At 45.2% G+C, this 23,410-nt stretch overlaps 1 protein-coding gene across 1 annotated transcript in view; it reads right to left on the bottom strand.

Moving 5' to 3' along the window:
- col9a2 (collagen type IX alpha 2 chain) overlaps positions 1-23,410 on the bottom strand; it is a 77,966-nt gene that overhangs the window by 46,101 nt on the left and 8,455 nt on the right. The window contains exons 5-12 of the mRNA XM_033045494.1: positions 23,002-23,055; positions 13,074-13,109; positions 12,933-12,956; positions 10,974-11,027; positions 9,199-9,252; positions 7,659-7,706; positions 3,899-3,955; positions 3,653-3,706 (exon numbers count right to left, since the gene is read on the bottom strand). Coding sequence (XP_032901385.1) covers positions 3,653-3,706; positions 3,899-3,955; positions 7,659-7,706; positions 9,199-9,252; positions 10,974-11,027; positions 12,933-12,956; positions 13,074-13,109; positions 23,002-23,055 — 381 coding nt within the window. The remainder of the gene's footprint in view (positions 1-3,652; positions 3,707-3,898; positions 3,956-7,658; positions 7,707-9,198; positions 9,253-10,973; positions 11,028-12,932; positions 12,957-13,073; positions 13,110-23,001; positions 23,056-23,410) is intronic.

Below are 23,410 nucleotides of genomic sequence, written 5' to 3'. Positions count from 1 at the left end.
AGATGTGCAAAGCTACTGCACAAACCCTGTGTTCCAGCACTGACTATGTCCCTCTCCTTAGCATCAGTAGACCTGAACCAAACAGGCAACATTGGTTTCGATCTGGCCCCAAATTGGACCTCAAATGCCATTGTTTTTCAGCACTGACAAACCCTTATTTCCACAAGAATGGCTCCTTTCTTTATCCCACTGTTGCTGAAACTGTCACTTATTACTACCTCGAGGTGAGATTCAAACTTCTGCTGCTCACTCCACCTCGCCAACCATCACCTCGTCACCCGCTATTGAAATTTGCTCAGGATGACGAAGGAAATGCGTGTCTTCCGACGGCAAAGTGGTATCAAACAAATCCTTTGAGATTTGTAGGGACTGTGCAGTGAGTATAAAAAAGTTAGGAGAGCAAAATGAGTCATGAAATGACCTTGGCAAGTAGGCTTAAGGAGAATCAAGAGGGGTAGCCAAGCAAGAAATAGGTCCCTTCAGGGATCAGAGGGTTAACTCATGCATGGAGCCAGGGGGATACAGGAGGGTCCTAAATGAAAACTTCTCATTGGAATTCACCAAGGATTGGACAGATTTCATTCCAGGTGGCTGGAGAATTTAGGGAGGAGGTACACTGATATCCTGGAATATGCCTGGATCAGGAAGAAGGAAGTGTTGTAAATATTGGCAAGCATTCAGTGGGTAAATCCCAGGGCCTGATGACATGTACACCAAGGAAATAAAAGGGTATGTCTGCCTGTCCCGCTTACTCCAGCTTTTTGTGTCTATCTTCGGATTAAACCAGCATCTGCAGTTCCTTCCAACACCAAGAAAAGGATGAGATTCCTGGGTAGTCATGTGTGAAGTACCAGAAGCAATAGCCTCACCCATAACTGGACAACAGGGTCACCCAGGGCGGGTAGGTCAAGGGGAGGTTTCTGACAAAGCGCTGCCCAAGAAGACAACCTCAATGGTGGAACAGGTGGAGGATGACGGGTGGAGCACCACAACGGCTGAGAAGGGTGGAAGAAGGCTGCAGCAGGGGGAGAGTCTCCCAACCACGGTGGAGTCCATGCCGCTGGAACCGGGTTTGTCTCTGTCAGGGACCGTGTGGTGGCTGTCCGTGTACCCGGCTCCCCACGGTAAAAGATGTCACACACAGGCACCCACCTGGAGGGACAGGGAGGACCCGCCCATCAGGCGGTCAATCATACTCGACCATGAGTGATTGCAGAGATGGGGGTTGGTGAGGATGGTTCTCTGGAACGAGCTGCCATTCGCAGTGGTACTATTGCAACATGGCATGGAACATTGGACTGAGGGTACTCACATGGGAAAGGTGTAGATGCATACAGGCCTAATGACAGCAAATAGGATTGGTGTAGCTCGGCATCATGCTCAGCATGGACAAGGTGGGCTCAGAGGATCCGCGCCTGTGCTGTATGGTCCCATCACTGTACGATTCTATGCTCACTGGTCTACGGCATTTGGTATGACCATGATTCAATTTTAATCATGTCCATCTTGTTTAACCCGCTCCTGGCTTTTCTGCAATTTCTGCAATCTCTTCCAGTTCCATAATGCCCAGAAACGTCAGAGCTCCACCGGTACTGGTCTCCCCTTGACCAAACCCAAGTGTGGTGGGTGGGCTGTCCTTCACCTTCCTGAGCTCCCAACACTGGATCTTCCTTCTTCGTTCCTCCAGGTCTCCACCTCTCTCACCTTCTTCAAGGTGCTCACCTTCTCCAGCAATATTTTGGTCATCTGTCATGAAAACTCCGTGCCAGATTTGATTTGATAATGACTGATGGAATAGCTTTGAACATTTTACTAAAACAAAGTGACTGCATCGATCCAAACTGTGCTGTTTGGTGATGAATGATGAGCCACCCATCATAATGCAGTCATGAAACATGAAAGGTCCACTTGGTCTTCAACCTTTCTAGCGCTTTGGAAGGCATGGGTTGAAAGGATTGGTGATTGGGTGAAGGTGGGGGAGGGGATGAGGGGTCGGAGCTGATAGGGTTAGGGGTGGATGTGGGGACTGAATGGTTTGGGTGAAGAAGGGGTGGAAATTTATATCAACAGGTCGATGGTTGAAAGGGTCAAGAGCTTCAAATTCCTGGGCGTGCACATCTCTGAAGATCTTTCCTGGTCCGAGAACACTAATGCAATAATCAAGAAAGCTCATCAGCGCCTCTACTTCCTGAGAAGATTACGGAGAGTCGGTTTGTCAAGGAAGACTCTCTCTAACTTCTACAGGTGCACAGTAGAGAGCATGCTGACCAGTTGCATCGTGGCTTGGTTCGGCAATTTGAGCGCCCTGGAGAGGAAAAGACTACAAAAAGTAGTAAACATTGCCCAGTCCATCATCGGCTCTGACCTTCCTTCCATCGAGGGGATTTATCGCAGTCGCTGCCTCAAAAAGGCTGGCAGTATCATCAAAGACCCTCACCATCCTGGCCACACACTCATCTCCCTGTTACCTTCAGGTAGAAGGTACAGGAGCCTGAAGACTGCAACAACCAGGTTCAGGAATAGCTACTTCCCCACAGCCATCAGGCTATTAAACCTGGCTCGGACAAAACTCTGATTATTAGTAACCCATTTTCTGTTATTTGCACTTTATCAGTTTATTTATTCATGTGTGTATATATTTATATTATGGTATATGGACACATTTATCTGTTCTGTACTATGTTCTGTGTGCTGAAGCAAAGCAAGAATTTCATTGTCCTATACAGGGACACATGACAATAAACTCACTTGAACTTGAAATGTGGGAATGGTTTGGAGCACTGGGAATTGCCTGTGGAATTAGCCAGCATCACAGGTCAACAGGAGAAATGGTTGACCTGATATTTGAACCAAGCTTCAGTTTTTTTCCTGTCACCCAAAACCATAAATTCCCCTAAATTTTCTTCATGCTATTAATGGATTGTGGCTCATCTACCTCAGCTCTGTGCAGTAGGGATATCCAAAGATTGATGGCCTTTCTGAGGGAAGAAATTCCTCATCTCCATCCTCATTCCACACTCCTTATCCTGAAACTGTGCTCCTCGTTCTAGATGCTCCGATGAGAGGAAGCTTCCTCTCAACATCTACAGTGCCACCTCCTCTCAGAAGCTTGAATGTTTCTACCACGTTTCCTCCCACTCTTCTAAAGTCCAAGGATTAGTCTGCTGAGAATTTCTGCCTTGAGCTGCACCGACCCGTTCCACCTCACTACCTTGCCCCTGTCCCATCCAATCAGTTTAGTCCCTTCATCCCCTCTTGCACCCAATCAGCTCCCCTCCACCTAACCCTCGTCACTCCCTCACCCAATCAGCTCAATCCTCTCATTCCCCTCCTCAGCCAATCAGCTCAGTCCCCTCACCCTGTCCATCTCTTATCCAAACAGCAAGTCCCCTCAACCCCTCTGCCTTCCTCGCCCAATTGCCTCAGTCCCCTCAATGATTTATAACATCACCCGCAAATCTTTGTGGTGATAACGTCTTCCAATGTCACAGGCAAATGTTCAATGAGCTGTGGCAGACTCCCCTCCTCACCATTAACTTCAACATCTGAAGAAGCCTTCAAATTTGCAGTGAGGGGCATTTAACATGCTTGTCCCGTGGTTTGTGTGTGATACATCGGCAACACCGCAAGTCTTTGTCTGCTCCATACTCACCGAGGGTCCCTGTATTCCAGCACCTCCCATCGGTCCTAGTTTTCCCCTGTGTCCCTGTGAATGGAAATTAATAGTTTTTCAATTAACTACAATGTTTATCCAGAGTTACTGCCACCAGGCAGGGGGTTGGCCTGCTCTCGTCTACAATACAGTGAGCCCTGTTTGGTAAAATGTAAGCTTTGTTTTACACTACACATTACAGCTCTTACACCCTATGAAACATACTGTGTGGAAAAGAGGGCTCACCTTGAGTCCTTGAAGTCCTTGAGGTCCTTTGAGTCCAGAGGGGCATGAGGTGGGGCACTGGAAGAGTACAGACAAATGATCAGTTTCAAGACCTGAGCTTTGTTCCCCCGGTTTAGTCGCGCTGCTCTTTGCTCCATGGCTAGGAAATGCTTCAAAGGCACAGAGACTAATTATAGATTAAAGAGCGTGTCCCACTGGGGCGACATTTTCGGCGACAGCCTGAAAAGTGGTTGTTGTGGCGAGGTCGGGGCGTGACGCGGGGTGACACATGTAGTGACGCGCGGTGTCTCCCTGCCTCCCCTGGATTATAGAATGCTCAAAATCTTCAGGTGACATCTGGGTGTCTTATCATGTCGTGCGCCCTGTCACGCGCTGACTGACGACTGCTGTCCTGCGGGTGACGCCCGGTGACGCTGACGTTAAATAAACAATTTATTTCTTAAAAAGTTATTGGTGCTTAGATTTATTGTAGATAAGTTCATTTCCAACGTGATTATTATACTTTGGTTGAACCTTCTTGTGTTGTGAAGGCGGGTGCGGGGTGTCTTAGCTCGACGTGACGGTGACGCGGAGTATCGTACAACTTGACGGTTTTTAGGGTGACCACGGGCATCAGTCGCTGACGTTCGCAGTCGCCGAAAAAAATCGCAAAGTGGGACACGCCCTTAAGAGCCTCAACCTAGGGGGTGAGGGGCCATTGCCAGGAAGTGCTTCTCTATCACTCATTTTTTGTTCATCTCAATGACCATTCCACGCGTGTCATGATGGGTGGATAATGGTGGATGGAAATTGTCAGGGGTGGGGGGGGGTGGGGGGGGAGTGGGAGATATGGGTAGTGAGCGCACAGTTAAAGAGTAATTCATCTGGTCTTTCTTCTTTTCACATAGACCTGTTCACTCTTCTCTGTCTCCCTGAAAATGGTAACACAAGTAGATGGAGTGGGAGAGAAGACCTCTGGCATACTTGCTTTCATTGGTCGGGGGTTTGAGTATAAGAATTAGGAAGTCATGTTGCAGCTTTGGGAATCTTTGGTGAGGCCACATTTTAAATTTACAAATTTTAAATTTGTAGTACTGTGTGCAGTTGTGGTCGCCACATTACAGGAAGGATGTGGAGAAGGTGCAGAAGACGTCTACCAGAATGGTGCCTGGAGGGGATTGGCTACAGGGAGAGGTTGGACAACGTTGGATTGTTTTCTCTGGAGCATCGGACATTCAGGGGAGAACTGACAGAATTCTATAAAATGATGAGAGACACTTATAAGGTAGGCAGTCAGAATCTTTTCCCCAGGGTGGAAATGTTATGACTAGAGGGCATAACTTTAAGGTGAGTGGGGCAAATTGTAATGGAATTTAAGAGGATTTTAAATAGGCACACTGATATGTAGGGAGTGGAGGGATATGGGTCACATGCAGGCAGAGGAGATTAGTGTAAGGTTCGTCTCAGACATCGTGGGCCAACGAGCTTGTTCCTGTTCTTGTACTGTTCTATGTTCTAAAGGGGACAACGTGTCTCATTGTGCCCATGCCAACTCAGTGACAGAGAGATCCAACTGGCCTTTCCTCTTTCCATGGTGTCCTGCCACCCTCCTCATTTTTAAATCTGCAAACATTGAAAGGATGAAATCACCAGGACGCTGACCATAATCTTTCACTGGTCTCTGGATACATGCAGAGGTAGCAGCGCACAGGAGTGTGGCCAATGTCACTTCCTCCTTCAAAAAGGATAAGCACAACGACCACAGTTAGTTAATCTCAGTCCTGGCAAAGCCAAGAGGAAAATGGATTACTTAAGGGAAGGTAGTGTGTATTTATTAAGGGAAAATCGCATTAAAATAAATTGGTCACATGTTTTAATGGTGTCGAAGAATTATCGGTGGGTTTTACAGTTGGAGTGATATACATGGACTTCCAGGTAGATTTTTTTCCACTAACAGGTTTATCAGCAACATCAGAGCACCTGGCAACAGAATGAGAGAATGGAAGTGCAAAACGCCAAGTATCAGGCAATAGAGGTTGTAAAATAGTTGAACTTCACACAAATCGTGGTATTCCCCGGCGACTTGCGTTAGGTCCAGAGCATTTTTAAATCTAGATCAATGTCCTGGAATCGGGGATATATTCCTAAATCTGGTGAAGGCACACAAGGTGGCAGCATTGTGTATTGTGAAGAGGGCAGTGAGAAACTGCAGCAGGATATATACAAGTGGGTGGAACGGGCAGATTAAGGTTAATGCTGGGAAATACAAGGTGATGTATTTTGATGGGAGGAATGAAGGGAAACGACATAGAATAAAGGATTGACACAAAAAAACTCAGCGGGTCAGGCAGCATCTCTGGAGAAAATGGATAGGTCACATTTCGGATCAGGACCCTTCTTCAGACTTCAAACTAGAATAAAGGATATTGTTCTAAAGGGGGTGCAGTGCAGAGGGAGCTGGGTATGGGTTTATACGTCAGTAAGTGTGGCTGGGCAGGGTGAGAAAGTAGTTAATAAGGGCTTTATCAGTAGAGGCATAGAGTATAAAGGCAGGGAATTGAGAAATAAGGAACTGCAGATGCTGGAATCATGAGCAAACCACAAAGTGCTGGAGGAACTCAACAGGTCAGGCAGCATCTGATCTGGGGAGGTGAATGGATAAGCAACAGGAGGTGAATGGCTAAGCAACATTTTGGGTTGGGATCCTTTTCAAAAGCATGGAAGCCATGTTAAGCCTTTATGAAACACTGGTCCAGCCTCAGCTGGAGTAGTGGGTTCACCTCTGGCTTTGCCATCGTAGGAAGGATGTGAGGGCATCGGGGAGAGTCCAGAGGAATATTTATGATAATGGTTCCTGGTATGAGGAGCGACAATTAGGGAGGCTGAGACTATGTCCTTTGGAGAAGAGAGGGCCAAGGGGAGATCCGATAAACGTACACCAAATGAGGATGGATGGGTGCAGATTGAACAGTAGAAGAATGTTCATGTGATTGGACGGGTCAAGGACTCGAGGTTATGGGTATGAAATGAGACACAAAATCTTTTTCCCAAGGTGGAAATGTCAAAGATTAGAGGGCACAGCTTTAAAGTGAAAGGGGCAAAGTTTAGAGGAGATATGCCGAGGGATTTTTTTTAGAGAGGGAGGCGAGTGCCTGGAATGAACTGCCAGGGATGGTGGCGGAGGCAGATACGATAGTGGCGGTTAAGATGCTTTTAGATCGGCACCTGGATATGGAGGGTTATGGATCATGTGCAGGCAAAGGAGATTGGTTTAGTTTAGTTTAGAGACACAGTTTAGTTTAGAGATTAGTTTAACCTGGCATCAAGTTTGGCATGGACATTGTAGGCATTGATTATCAGACTATTGAGTGGTTCTTCCATAAGCTAGGGTACAGTCCCAATTCTCCACCCTATCAACACATTCTCTTTGCTCCCAAGCTCCCAACCTTTAACCTTGTCGTTATAATTCCTTATCACTGACTTTGCAGTAACTGTAGAGTCCATTTCTATTAACACTGGTTCATCCTTGTGTTTTTAAACACCTATCATGCAACCTTAAAACCTTTTTTTTTGGAAAGCACACATTTGCAATTGTTCAGATTTTGATCTCCTTGTTCCAAGGCACGTTACAGTGAGTCGGATTGTTGTCCCGATAAAACGTCAAGTCCCAGCAACACCGGGAGCAGAGGCAGCTCTTTGCCCACCGTGCATTGGCACCGTGGTTAAAACACATATGCAGAGTATAATGCCCCAATTAAACATTGGATGGAGTCATTCTCACCAGAAGATCGCCACTCCCTTCTGCACCATGGAGGTTACCAGGAGGTCCCTGTGCAAACAGACCACACAGCAGTTACTATCATTTACACACAAGTCTTGTAACTATTTATACAAACTTATAAATACAAGAAATAGAATTAGAAGCAGGTCAGTTCACCTATCATTATTTCTCCACCATTCAATATGATCACACCTCATGCACAAAGGAGTCATTGTCCTGTACACACCCCATATCCTCTGATCTCCCTCAAAATGCACAAATGCATCAATCTCTTGCATGATTCCAATCAGCCACAATGCCTGCTTGCTGCAGCACTGCCTTCTGATTTGCAGCTCATTCCTTAATGATTGACGCCCTTATGTTGAGCCAGTGACCACTGGCCCTGGACGCTCCTCCCAGGGCAACCAGCATTGCTGTGTCCACCTCGTCATGCCCCTGTGAGAGTTTTGTATGTAGAGTGAGGTCACCCTCATTCTTCTAAACTCCACCAAATTATGGCCCACATTGAACTCTTCACACAGAACAATTCTCACTTCAGCACAGAGGGGTGGGATTCAATCCAGAGATTTGCTTGGAAGCCTGTCTGAAATTGACTCCCTCGTATCAGTTATTCTACCAATAGTCACTTTAATAAGACTGCAGCCTTTAATCCACTCCGATGATTAGATCCTGCCCTGCAACCCACTCCCAGGCCTCCATTATTTTACATATAAACTACAAACAATAATCTTGATTAAATTAGAAACTGCAACTCATTCATGAGAACTGACGCACTATAAAGGGCAGCACTGTGGCACAGCCGGTAGAGCTGCTGCCTCACAGCTCCAGAGGCCCAGGCTTGATTCTGACCTCAGTGTGCATATTCTAACTGTAACTGTGTGGGTTTCCTCCGGGTACTCTGGTTTCCTCCCACATCCCAAATCCCTGTGGCTTTGTAGGTTCATTTGGCCTCTATAAATTTCCCCCTCAGGTTTCAGGAGTGGATAACCTAAACTAAACCAAATTCTCAAAGTATATTTCAGTCCATGGTTCAACCTTGGTTATTGTTTATTGGTCAGTAACACACGGCCCTGACTGGACCTATTTGGTTGGACGACAGATGGCACAATGGGCTAAGTGTTCGGCTGGCGACCAGAAGGTGGCCGGTTCGAATCCCGCTTGGAGTGCATACTGTCGTTGTGTCCTTGGGCGAGACACTTCACCCACCTTTGCCTGTGTGTGAATGTGTGTGAGTGATTGGTGGTGGTCAGAGGGGCCGTAGGCGCAGAATGGCAGCCACGCTTCCGTCAGTCTGCCCCAGGGCAGCTGTGGCTACAGAAGTAGCTTACCACCACCGAGTGTGACTGAGGAGTGAATGAATAATGCGATGTAAAGCACCTTGAGTATTAGAAAGGCGCTATATAAATCCCATCCATTATTATTATTATTATTTTATCCAGTGGAGTCATGTTACTGGTGGCTTTCCTTGTGTTGAGTAATAAACCTCTATGCTCACAGAACAAAGTGTCGATGTTATGATATAGTATATTTAGTGACGCACCTGTAGACCTGTAGGACCTGCCTTGCCCATCGGTCCAATCTTTCCTGTTGCACCCTTTAAAATAAATAGATAGCAGCTCAACAACACGAGTGTAAAAGTCAGTGTCAATAAATACATTGGTGGAACAAAATATTGTCGGGGTGGGGATGGAGTGGCAGAGTGGGGCATGGATTTGGACGGTATTAGGGGGAGGGTGGAATGTCTGAGGATCTGGCAAGCAGAATGATACACAAAGTGCAAGAGGTAAATTGGAAGGTAGACACAAAATGCTGGAGTAACTCAGGCAACATCTCTGGAGAGAAGGAATGGGTGACGTTTTGGGTCGAGACCCTTCTTCAGACTGATGTCAGGGGAGTGCGCGGGACAGAGATAGAATGTAGTCAGAGACAGTAAGACTTGTGGGAGAACTGGGAAGGGGGAGGGGATGGAGAGAGAGGGAAAGCAAGGGCTATTTGAAGTTAGAGAAGTCAATGTTAATACTGCTGGGGTGTAAGCTACCCAAGCGAAATATGAGGTGCTGTTTCTCCAATTTTCACTGGGCCTCATTCTGATAATGGCCCAGGACAGAAAGGTCAGATTGGGAATGGGAGGGGGAGTTAAACTGCTGAGCAACCGAGAGATCAGGTAAGTTAAAGAGGTGTTCAGCGAAACGATCACTGAGCCTGCACTTGGTGTCGCCGATGTACAGAAGTTGACACCTGGACACCGGATACAGTAGATGAGGTTGGAGGAGGTGCAAGTGAACCTCTGCCTCATCTGAAGAGACTGTCGGGGTCCTTGGATGTAGTTGAGGGGGGAGATAAAGGGACAGGTGTTGCATCTCCTGCGGTTGTATTGGAAAGTACTTGACGAGGGGGTGGTTTGGGTTGGAAGGGATGAGTTAACCAGGGAGTTGCGGAGGGAACGGTCTCTGCGGAAAGCAGAAAGGGGTGGAGATGGGAAGATGTGGCCAGTAGTGGGATCCCGTTGGAGGTGGCGAAAGTGTTGGAGGATTATATGCTGTATGCGACGGCTAATGGGGTGGAAGGTGAGGACAAGGGGGACTCTGTCCTTGTTGCGAATGGGGGGGAGGGGAAGCTGCGGGATATAGACGAGACCCTAGTGAGAGTCTCATCTATAATGGAAGAGGGGAACCCCCGTTTCCTAAAGAATTAGGACATCTCCGATGATCTAGTATGGAAAACCAGGGAGCAGATGCGGCGTAGACAGAGGAATTGGGAGTAGGGGATAGAGTCTTTACAGAAAGCAGGGTGGGAAGAAGTGTAGTCTAGATAGCTGTGGGAGTCAGTAGATTTGTAGTAGATGTCGGTCAATAGTCTGTCTCCTGTGACGGAGACGGTGAGATCCAGAAAAGGTAGGGAGATTTCGGAAATGGTCCAAGCTTATTTGAGTGCACACAAAATGCTGGAGTAACTCAGCGGGACAGGTAGCATCTCTGGAGAATTGGGAGTGTGAGGGATAAACTAGGGGGAGCAATGGGAGTGGTTCAGAACCAGTGGAGTAACCAGAGGAAGTTGCGTTGAACGAGTACAGCAGAGATAATAGAATAATGTCAGTTGGTGAAGAACCATTCTCTCCCCTCTATTTGTGCCTGCGTTAGGTGGCAGCTTTCAGCCGTGATATTCAGACTGAAGTGCAGGTGCCTCACTGAGGTTCAGGTTGGAGAATTTCTGGCTGAACAGATTGGCCAGATATGGTCACTGCTGCTTCTCATTTTGCTCCAGAGAATTAGCTCTTTGTTGCCCAACATGTACTTGGTAACTATTATCACTTACTTGAGATCCTGGGCGTCCAATCTCTCCGGGAAGCCCAACTGTACCAGGAGGACCCTGAAGTAAATTAAAGAAGATGACATTATTAGTAGACAACCAGACTCAGTGGTGATCCACACCTGATGATAAACTAAACATCACTGTGAGTGTGATCAGGGGAAAGGCTGCCTGCCTGCCTGCTGCTAGCTGATGAAGATTGATGGTAAATAGGACCACTACTCAAAGCCATTGAATCAGGAGAACGTTAATTCTGCCTTCGGTTAGTTCAGCAGTTGTGAGAATTAAATGTCCATGCAGACAATGCCTTTTCAGGTTCAAACTTCTGATGAACTTTTACCAACCAATTCGAAATGAGATACCCGATTGGAATTATCGACTGAGGGACATGATACACAACTTGGTCAATAACATATTGGCATCAACGTTTCAAGTTATGAAACATGTTTTCATCAAATAGCATACAGGAGCGGAAGGAGCATGTCTCTGCATGCTCCCATGTTGAAGGTTCAGGGCAGTAAGGGCTGTCGGACACCCAAGTTGTTTTAATGTAGGAGTTCATGGAGCAGAAAGATCCAACAAAGACGAGCAGTGCAGAGTTGCTGCACCACACAGACATGATGGACATCGACATGAGATTCCACCAATGGTGGGTTTCGAGGTGGCAAATTAATCAGGGCTCCGCTGGCATGGGGATCAAGGGGTGGAGAGAGGACTGGAGGTGGGGGAGGGACTGGAGGGGGAGGAATTGATTGTTCTTTTTATACCCCCACCTATGCCTATGAAATCCATACACCACACAGCACATTCGTACAGCAGAGGAACAGGCCCTTCGGCCCATAATAGCTGTTCCGAACATGATGAAAGACCAATCCTTATCTGCCTGCACATAATCCATATTCCTCCTTTCCTTCCATATCCACTTGCTTATCCACTATCGTATCAGCCTCCACCACCATCCCTGGCAGCATATTCCAGGCATTCATCACCTTCAGTGTAAAAAACTTGCCCCACGCATCTCCTTTAAACTCTGCCCCTCTCACCTTAAAGCACTCTAGTATTTACTATTTCCATTCTTGGAGATAGGTTCAGACTGTCTACTCTATCTTTGCCTCTCATAATTGTATCTACTTCTATCAGGTTTCCCCTCAAACACCAGCATTCCAAAGAAAAAAACAGAGTCTGGCGAACTTCTCCCTGTAACTGAAAACCTCTATTCCAGGCAGCATTCTGGTAAACCTCCTCTGCATTCTCTCCAAAGCCTCCACATCATTCCTGTAAAGGGACAACAGCATGCAATGCCACAAGTGCAGTCTAACAAAAGTTTGATAAAATTGCTTCATCACTTCCTGACTCTTACACTCCATGCCATGATCATGGAAGCCATACATACCACAAGTGGGAGAATCTAGGACCAGAGGGCATAAGCTCAGAATAAAAGGACGTACCTTTAGAAAGGAGATGAGGAGGAATTTTTTTAGTCAAAGGATGGTGAATCTGTGCCACTGACGGCTGTGGATGCCAAGTCAATGGATATTTTTAAGATTACGATAGATTCTTGATTAGTATGGGTACCAGGGGTTATGGGGAGAAGGCAGGAGAATGGGGTTAAGATGGATCAGCCATGATAGAATGGTGGAGTGGACTTGATGGGCCGAATGACCAAATTCTGCTCCGAGAACACATATGCCGACTTTACCATCCTAGCTTCCACTTTCAAGAAGTCATGACCCTGAGATCCTTCAAATTGTTCCATGAAGTGACTAAATGCAATTTCCACCTGAACATTGTGACTGGATCAGTTTATTCCACGCCCTTCTACAAACAAATTGAAAATTGGGAAAGCAGACATGTTTAAAAGCATTTTACCCTGAATCCTCCCCAATCAATATAGGTTGTAAAAATGATCAGTTACACCCCAACTAACACGTGGGGTCTGTTACTGTGTACATTTGTTAAACTTACAGACAGTCCCCGGGTTCCAGACCCCTAAAAATAAAGCAGATAAAAGTTAGGTACAAATCAAAGATGGAATAACTAGCAAAGCATTTGATGATCTTGTTATTAGGCAAACTATCGGCAGACACAAAGAACGAGTAATCTTACCGGAGTTCCTGGAGGTCCAGGCCAACCCACCAGACCCTAGAAAAGGAAAAAAAAATTTAATGAGTGTCTGTAGCTGTGGCGGAGTGTGAACAGACTGAACTGAAGCCGCTCTTTATTCGAATCACGATTCTCTGAGCTGGGACCTGGACATTATTCTCTGGTGTAAAACAGCTGATGACTAGTTTCACTTCTTGCCACAAAAACTATTTTGATGAACATTATGATCACTAACTGGGAGTGTGGGAAAGCTCTGCCTGTTGATCATATTACTCTATTAGTCTTGGTTGACCAAAATACTGCCTGGTTTAGGAGGTGGGAAAAACTAGGATTGTTTTCTTTGGAACGTCGGAGGTTGAGGGGAGACCTCATAGAAATTATGTGGCACAGATTGGGTAGTCAGAACCTTTTTACCAGGGTAGAAATGGCAGAGACTAGAGGGCATAGCTTTAAGTCAGAGGGGCATATTTTTTTTACACAGAGGGTGGTGGGTGGATATGCAGGGAATAGAGGGATGTGGATCAGGCACAGACAGAGGAGATTAGTTTCTGTTGACACCATGTTCGGCATAGACAATGTGGGCCTGTTCCTCTGCTGTCCTGCTCTATGTACTATGTTGTCCGCACAGACAGCTCAAGCACAAACTCACACTCTCGAAGTATCTTCCAACTAGTACACTAATTGTTTTATCTTTCCAACTCCAGAATATTATATTTGTATCAGTGGGCAGGGCAGGAGAAGGTGTATCACAGTGCAAGTTGTAAAATGTGCATGGGCCTCATGAGGTGAGCTGTAAGTGGAGGTCACGCAGAAGCTCACCATAAGATCAACAAGATTAAGGTTTTGTGCTGCATGACGGGAGAAAGTTCACAGGGTGACCTACAATTCAGGGAGGGGTCTTCACTGAGATTTTAAACCAAGGGGGGGAGGTTGTCAAACAATGACCCACATCGAGGATTAAGAGCGGCCTGTAACACATGCAGGGTCTCACAGTGAATGCCATATCATAGGAAGTGGTCCCAGACTGTTTTCTGTCACAAAAGGAGATCTGTCAGGTCAGGTGCGACAAGGCAGGGTGGCACGGTGGCACAGCGGTAGAATTGCTGCCTTGGTTCGTTCCTGACTACGAGCGCTTATCTGTACCGAGTTTGTACGTTCTCCCTGTGACCTGCATAGGTTTTCTCCGGCTCTTCTGGTTTCCTCCCACACTCCAAAGACATACAGGTTTGTAGGCTAATTGGTTGGGTATAATTGTAAATTGTCCCTAGTGTGCATGGGATCGCTGGTCAGTGCGGACTTGGTGGGCCGAAGGGCCTGTTTCCATGCTGTAGCTCTAAACTAAAATGAAGGAGGACAGGTTTTGTACCTGGTTGGTGAGAATGGGTCTCTCAGTGTCAGGTAGAGCACAGGGATGTCACACACTGCTCGCTAGATACCACCAGAATGGATTAAGGGTATGAAGGTAAGATTTTGCATCGGCCAAAGAAAACTCTTGTACCGAGCAAAACACAAAGTGCTGGAGGAACAGCGGGTCAGGCAGCATCTGTGGAGAGAATGCACAGCCAACATTTCAGGTCAGGACCATTCTTCAGACTGATGGGGGGAGAACCTCTACAAAGTAGCCATACTTTGAGGAGATTTTTCAATGGGACAGTAAAATGGAGACACTAGGAACTGCAGTTAGGGAGAACCTCTTCAAGGTAGTCATACTTTGAGGAGATCTCGCCATGTTCATCAGTCTGAAGAAGGGTCCTGACCTGAAATATCATCCATCCACTCCCTGTACAGATGCACCTTGACCCGCTGAGCTCCTCCAACACTAAATATTCCAGCATTTGCAGTTCCTTGTGTCTGCACTGGTTACTGCTTGGTATCCACACTAATCTCTGAGTTAGACCTGAATTAAAAATCACCAGTGTAGGTATTACAGGAATCTCTATTGTGGAACAAATGTGAAAGAGCATCCTTTAATGCCAAGATGAGAGGCTGAAGGTACATTTGGAAGTGATTTAGATCCACCAAGCTTGGGTTTGGAACATCAGTAGACTGGCAGAGAGAGTGGGTCCTGGGAGACTGCTCCTGGTTCCAGAATATGCCTTGTTCTTAACACAGAGTGGATGGGTGAAAGAGGAAAAATGGCATGCGGGAATATTCAGAGCCTCTGAGGAATGCACCGGGACATTCAGAGGAATGATCAGTTGGTGAATGTGAGCCATGAAGGGTTAAGCATGGTTACTCTCACTAATTGCTGATTGAATCAGACATGCGGAATCAGGGTTTTATGCAAGGAATGTTGATCAGAGCCTCATTAGAGTAGGCCACATGCTGTTCTCCAGGGAATACATCTTGGCTATTGCAAGGTTAATATCGAGGCTAATATACCAACATGTCAAGTGATTCAGTGTTAACTTCACGCTGGGACTGTAGGTCCATTTGTTATTAATTAGTCAGCAACAGAAAAGCTTCATTTATGCGCTCTGATAATTCCTGGGGCATAGCTGTTTTACTGGGAGAATTGAGAAAAACAGCAAACTGTCTGATTAATTTGGGGGGGGGGGGGGGGGGGGGGGAGTTAATGAGAATGTGGGGAGATTAAAACGGGTAGGATTAGTGAAAAGAGATGGTTGGTGGACCGCACAAATTCTTTAGAATTCAGAAATACAGCCTGGAAACAGACACTTCAGCCCACCAAGTCCATGCTAACCACCGATCACCCATTCACAATAGTTCTATGTAATCCTACTTTCGCATCCAACAAACTAGGGGCAATATACAGAGGCTGATTAACTTACAACCCTGCATGCAACTGGAATGCGAGAGGAAACTGGAGCTTTGGGAGGAACCAGGGAGAACGTGCAAACTCCACACAGACAGCAGCCGAGGTCAGGATTGCACCTGGGTCTGTGGCGCTCTGAGGCAGCAGCTCTACCGCTGCACCACTGTGCACTGTGAAAATCATTTGGAAATATTTAAAGGGTTCTCAAATCTTTAGAAAAATAACAAAGTTATATATATAAGAAATGTTAAAGTCTGCAAAAATTCCACCTACTTTTAAACACATGTAATTTAAAAAAAAAGCACAAGTATTCCATTTAGTTTTGGGGGCAAATCCTCGAGTTACAGTAGTATTTTAAAATGTTTGCCAAAATAATTTTTAAAAATTAACATAACTTCTATCTGATACTCTCGCTGGTGTGCCTTCTTTTATTCAAAATAATGGGAAGATCATAGTTAAACTAATCTCCTCTGCCTTAATGTGATCCAAATCCCTCCATTCCCTGCGTAGCCATGTGCCCATCTAAAGGCCTCTTAAATGCCATTCTTCTATCTGCCTCCAAGAATACCCCTGTCAGCCACTTCGAACATGATGTGTATTTCTCGGACAAGTGTAAAACACAAAAAAGGACACTTTGCCTCAATTCCCTCCTCTTGATCGCTCCAATGGGGTGGGGGGTGTTTGTCTAAGTTTACCTGCCATTGACTTGAGAGTCAAGGCCATTGTGGTCATGTCACTAGGGTAGACACTGAACCATGTGCTTCATGTTCAGAATATCACCAACTAGTTACAGCTGACACTGCAGGGGCATTAACAGAGGAAACCCCAGCAAACAATGTTAGTTTGGATTTAAACCTTTACTGTCTAATTTATCTAAAATAATAAATCCTCTCCAGTATGATGTGTAGATTAGAGTTGGTTTCCGAGTCAGGCAATTGATGTCGGTTTATTATTGTCATCTGGAACCAATACATTCAAAAGCTTTGTTTGCGTACTATCCTGAAATCATGCTACACAAGAGTACAAACAAGCCCTATACAAGCACAACAGGAAGAGCAAAGAGAAAAACACCAGAGAGCAGAATATAGCATTGAGTGCTAAGTATTGTTAAAACAAGTGCAAAGTCCACAATGAGCTTGGTTGGCAGATCAGGACTGTATCCCAGCTTGTGAGAGGATCATTTAGTAGTCTTATAGCAGTGGGGAAGAAGCAGTTCCTGAATCTGGTGGTATGTGCTTTCAAGAGTTTGTATCTTCTGCTGGACGGAAGAGGGGAGAAGAAGGAATGACCTGGGTGAAAACGGTCCATGACTATGTTGGCTGCTTTCCCGAGGCAGCGGGAAGTGGAGATGGAGTGGGTGTTGGGGGGCTTGAGTCTGATCTGTGTGTTGGACTGGGCTACATCCACAACTCTCTGCAATTTCTAGCGGTCCTGAGCAGTGCTGTTCCCAAACCAAGTTGCGATGCATTTCTATCAATGGCCTTGGCAGACAGGAATTATTTGCACTGACTAGTAGGCTGTCGTTTCACCATGATACAACTAGATCTGACTGGTTAGACTAACATCTCCCAATTCACAGCCGTTCCATGCCCACCCACCCTCTCCCACTCATGACCACACAGCCCGTAAATAACTGGCTGAGTAAAACATTCGCTTCAACCATGGCTGCTGGGATTGCTGGCAGTGAAGGATGAATGACCTCTTTCAGACATTGCCACGGGTAGGGTGTAAGGTTCCTACACTAACTGTAAGGTTAACTTAATTTTCAAAAACAAACATAAGCCTCGATCTCAATGCCCATTTCAGCTGCACAGGAAGACGATACATTCCTTCCTTAACACAGACTGCCTAAAAGTCCCCGCTCAATATTGACCAACACTCACATGTGGAACTTGAATTCCCAGAAGGCTAATGAAATTCGGCAATGAGTATTGCCGACTTCTAAAGATACACCATAGAAGATATCCTAATTGGATACATCACAGTTAGGTATTGCAACCGATTTGTCTAAGGCTGCAAGACGTTTGAGAGAGTTGTGAACGCAGCCCAAACCAACACACAAACCATCCACCTCCCTATCGACTGCCTTGGGAAAGCAGACATCATAATCACGGAGCACTCACAGCTCGGTCAGTCCCTCTTTTCATCCTCCCATCAAGCAGAAGACACAAAAGTTTGAAATCCTGCCCCAGCAGATGCAAGAACAGCTTCTTCCCCACTGTTATTAGACTCTTGAATGGACTATTTCCTCATTTGCATTACCTGATGCAGTCATGTATGGTGTGATCTGCTTGGATAATATGCAAAACAATGTTTTTTTACTATATCGGTACACGTGGCCATAAACCTATACAATATCTTCAACAGAAAGTTGGTTTCCCCACTAAAACACTGCCCCTCTCTGTGCCATTCTTTACTGGCACTTTCCTCATTCTGTCAGTCACAGGCAAACTCCATACTCACTCTTTTATACATACAGTACACCACTGTTACTGACACAGACCAGTCTCATGTAACAGTAATGAATAATCACTCCTCACAATGATTAACTCTCACATCCTCAATAATACCCACTCCAACTTCATTTCCATTAATTACTCTAACCATATTTAGGTCTTCATTGAAATACAAATACAACCTCATTGTTATTAACATGCAATCCAACTTAACTTAAATTTTCGTAACATTATTCAGTGTTAAATCATCATAAAGGTGTATATTCCAAACTGACATGCGCACACACACATACACTCTAGCACATGATACACAACACCCACACTCATACACATGCATAAACACACACGCAGGCACACTCACATGCCCACACATCAGACATTTACACACACAGCACAAACACCATCCTCCGTGATGTTAGTTTCAAGATACACTTCCCCTCTCATGTCATTAACACAGATAATACTCTGCATCCACACTGATGCTCATACCCATTCACTGGCTGGGGATGAATTTGGGCACAGGATTGCTCAGCACACTACACCTCCGCCTGAAGTGGACAGACCAAGCAGATAACAACACCCATCAGCATGCCTATTTCAAAGCCAAACATTCTAACTAAAGTTTTCTCGAAACTAGTTTACTCTAAAGAGATTGCATTGGAAACAGGCCCTTCGGCCCACCAAGTCCACACTGACCGTTGATGACCAGTTCACACTAATTCTATGTTATCTCATTTTCTCATTAACCCACTTCACACTATATATAGATGACAATTAACCTACAAACCCACACGTTTTGGGGATGTGGGAGGAAACCGGAGTACACGTAGGAGATCCACGTGGTCATAGGGAGAACATGCAAACCTCACATAGGCAGTACCTATGAGACAGCAACTCTGCTGGAGACCATCATGTTAGAACATTTTTATAAGCCTTTCGTAGGGATCACTGGATTTGTGACAGACAAGGGGGGGGGGGGGGGGGGGGGGGGGATTCTTCTCACTGAGATCCCGGTTTCCAATCGGGAATACAGGCCAACTTTATTTAGACACGGAGCACCCAGTAATGACCTGGACCCACTACAATTCTCCGACCGTCACAACAAATCAACAGAGGATGCAATCACGATGACATTGGACCACGTAGATAATAGTAACATGTATGTCAGATGGTGTTCATCACCTTCAGCTTAGCCTTCAACATCATCATCCCAAACTGCTCGTCTCTACGCAACTCGATCCTAGACTTCCACATTGGCAGACCACAATCAGTACGAATTAGCAAACAACATGTCTTCATTGATAACCATCAAGGCTATGTGCTCAACCCTCTGCTCTGCTTTCTCTCTACACTTACGACTATATAGACAGGCAGCTCCAATGCCATCTTTAAATTCACTGCCGATACCACCACTGATGAAAGAATAACAGGTAGCTACATGTCAGAGTACCGGAGAGAGATCCATAATCTAATCGAATGTTGTCAGAACAACAATCTTGCTCTCAATGCTGACAAGATCAAGGAGCTCCATAGATGCTGCTGCACCCGCTGAGTTTCCCCAGCAATTGTGTGTACCTAAGATCAAGGAGCTGATTGCTGACTTCAGGAAGAGAAAGCTGAGGATCCACAAACCTGTCTTCATTGGCAGGATGGCAGTGGAGAGAGTCAAATGCTGCATGTTCCTTAGCTTATATACCTTTGTTACTGTAACGCTATAATGCTGTAGCATTATTTTCCTCACTCTGGATTTTTTCTCGTTGCCCTACATGTTGTACTTGTGCATGACTTGACTGTGTTCATGAATAATATGATTTGACTGGATAGCATGCAAAGAAAACATTTCACTGTATCTTGGAACGGTGCTGGCTCGAAGGGCCGAATGGCCTACTCCTGCACCTACTGTCCATTGTCTATTGGAACACGTTTACAATAATAAACGAATACCAATACTAATTTAGTGTGGACAAAGCCTGGCAAATTAGACTCAAAACTCTGGTAGCAAAGTTAAGAGAATTAAAGATGGGCCAAAAGCAGTAGAAGAGACGAGTGTGCAAAGTGAGAGCAGAGGATGGGAAGTTAGTGTGTAGCATGGTATTAGAGCAGAGAAACCTAGCCTTCAAAGTAGATATAGTTGTGCTTGCGTTCATGATATCCAGAAATGCTTCAAATACAATGTATGTGATCTCTGCAGTTACTGACTAGAATGATTCACTTTGTGGTCAGTTTCATGTGCATACTTTGATGTTTACAGTCAGAGGACACCTAAAAGATGGTATTCATGAATATGTAAAGCATTGTATTTTCAGCTGTGGAGATAATTACATTGAAGAAATTATTGTGCGGCAGAGTGTGTCTCAGGTTTATCAGGGGAGTGGTCCATAGGACATGGCACAAACAGTGAACGGATGTAGTGTTGAGAAGAATAAGAGATGAAACCAATTTATTATTAATCCGATGTATAAAAAATTGCATGTGCTTTTTAATTAATTAATTTTCAGAGTCTGAAAAAAGTCCTGACCCAAAATGTCACCTATCTTATTCCCTCCACAGATGCTGATTGACCCGCTGAGTTCCTGCAGCACTTTGTGTTTTGCTAAATAATGAATTTGTTGTGCGAGTTCATACATATTATTACCTTAACTGTAAATGTGGATTGCGCATATGGATTTACTACATATTGTCAAAGCAAGCAGTGTAGTGTCTGCATGGAGCGGAGTCTGTAGAGTGGGCCGCTGGAGGTTCTACAGCAGCCGGGGTGGGTCGTGTGGATCAGGTGCCGGTGGATGCCCCACAGAGGTCGGACGAGAACGTGACCAGACACGGCGGCAGACACTGACAGCATTGCCAGGCCAAGCCGACCCCTGCAACAGCGACCCAGGACAATGGACCTTTAAGGCCAAGTTAAAACTTGATATTTTTAAGAACTTGATACTTGAGAGCATAATATAACACTGGAAAGATGGTGACCCTTTGTTTACTGGCTCAATGGTCTGCTATTCTTACTAAAATTGTTGCACTTTACTTAATTACGATTGTGCTGATGCATAATATGATTTTACTGATTCATATGCAAAACAAAGAATTCCACTGTATCTTGGTACGTGACAATAAAGCACCGTTGAACCAAGTGTGAGAGCACCTTTAAGGACTGAGTGTATTGTGTGGCATGACACTTAATAACATTGTTGGAGCAGACATTGCCATTAGTTAAGAGTTTACTGCCTTCCATATTAGATCTTCTATTAACTGCCCTTCCTTGATCTGCACAGACACTACACTTCCCATCCCCAGTGAATAAAGTGTTTAAATATAATCCACAGAAAAGGAAGGATGGTATATTAACTCACTGGGCCATCATCTTTAACATGGACTCATCTGATAATTTTTCTGCCAGCCTGCTTCTGTCAAATATCCTGATAATTACAGTTTTAGGGTTATAAACTGTTAATAATTATAATTTATTATGATGTCTCGATGAGGTGGGAGGTTTCAACATGTCCTTCCTCCCCCACTGATCCAACCACCCACTCATCACGTGACCAACACATTGCGTACCCTCCGACCTGCTCGGTCAAGCTGGGTCATCTGCTTCCTCCACCACACCTGACCTCCTGCACAAGAGCCCATGTAACTGGGCAGGGCGGGGTTGCAAATGGAAATGGAGCTATAGATGCAATGAGTTAACTATGGACAGTGCATGCATTCCACTGGCCAAAGAGGGAGGAGATTCTGTCAGAATCTGAGAAATCTCCAAATGATTGTTACCGGGAATATGGATAGAGGTTTACATCCAAGACAGAACTCCAGAAAAGAGTGATGGAGGGAGTAAAGGGGAGGGAGAAAGCAAGCCCCCAAACAGCTCCAACTCAGGCAACCCTCTTGTTGTACTTGAGGTTAACAGTGACACAGAGGAATAGAAGTAGGCCATTCAGCCCTCATGTCAATTCTATCACAGTTCAATAGGATCATGGTTGATCATCAGCAGGGGCAGAAGATAGGATGGGGGGCCAACAGAGATGCAGAGCCCCAATGATCACCAAAGACATTGAGATGGGGAGTGTACATGTCATGTGTTTAAAGCCATCAAATGTAAAGACCTGCACACACACCGAATGTCGCGATTCATCGTGCCTCATCAAACTCAGCTTCTGAAATCTCTTCATATGCCTGGAGTTATTCACCCTGTTGGGTCTCACTGGCATGAAGAGACCATTTTCCTCACTAGCTTTCTCTGGAAAGTGTGGAGCCGCCTGTGATCATCACTGAAGCCATTCTGCCCGTAGGGCTAGTATCATAAGGACCTACTCCAGATGGTGACCTGCGACATCTGACCATAACCCCCAGGAGCTTCCTGTTCCCTCAGTCTGACAGGACAGTACCTCAGAACTACATTCATATCTGTATATACATACATATATAATCAAAACTGTGGTTGTTAACATTTCATGGAACGCTATAATTACCAAGTCTTCATGTGGCTCAGAGACGCTGGAGTCTATTACATCAGGAGAATATGCCAAATCATAAAGTTGTAGCAACATTCCTAGCAACTAGATTTGTTAGTTATGATCCTAAATCCTCATTCCCCTTCAATCAAGTCCCTGCTATGGTGCTCTATGTCTGTATAGGATATCACCTTCACAGCTTGCATCAAGATATTTCATCTCTGCTTTCTCACAATATAAAATGCAGGACTTACCTTCGGACCAGATCTTCCAGAAACTCCAGGTTCTCCCTTTGGACCTTCTAAACCCTGCGAGATGGACAAAGGACGGTAAGAGTTAAGACAGAAGCATTGAGTAATCTGATAGGCTTTCAGAATATCATCCCAAAGTAAGTATGTAAGTTTATTGGCCAAGTATTCACATACAAGGAATTTGCCGTGGCGCTCCGCCCACAGGTAACTACATGACATACAGTGACAGTTACGAATGACTCAGAAAACACTAAATATTAATATTAATAAAACATTAATGATAAAACATCATTGATCAAGCACGTGAACCAACAAAATACCAGATCAAAGGAAGGCTACAGATTTTTGGCTGTTGAGTAGAGCAACTACTCTATACAGTCTATACTCTATACAGTCATATATAAGTAACACA

This window comes from Amblyraja radiata, chromosome 27 (assembly GCF_010909765.2).
Source record: "Amblyraja radiata isolate CabotCenter1 chromosome 27, sAmbRad1.1.pri, whole genome shotgun sequence".
NCBI lineage: Eukaryota > Metazoa > Chordata > Chondrichthyes > Rajiformes > Rajidae > Amblyraja > Amblyraja radiata.
Note: the sequence above shows the minus strand (reverse complement) of the source record. Positions and strands in the feature narration are given on the sequence as shown.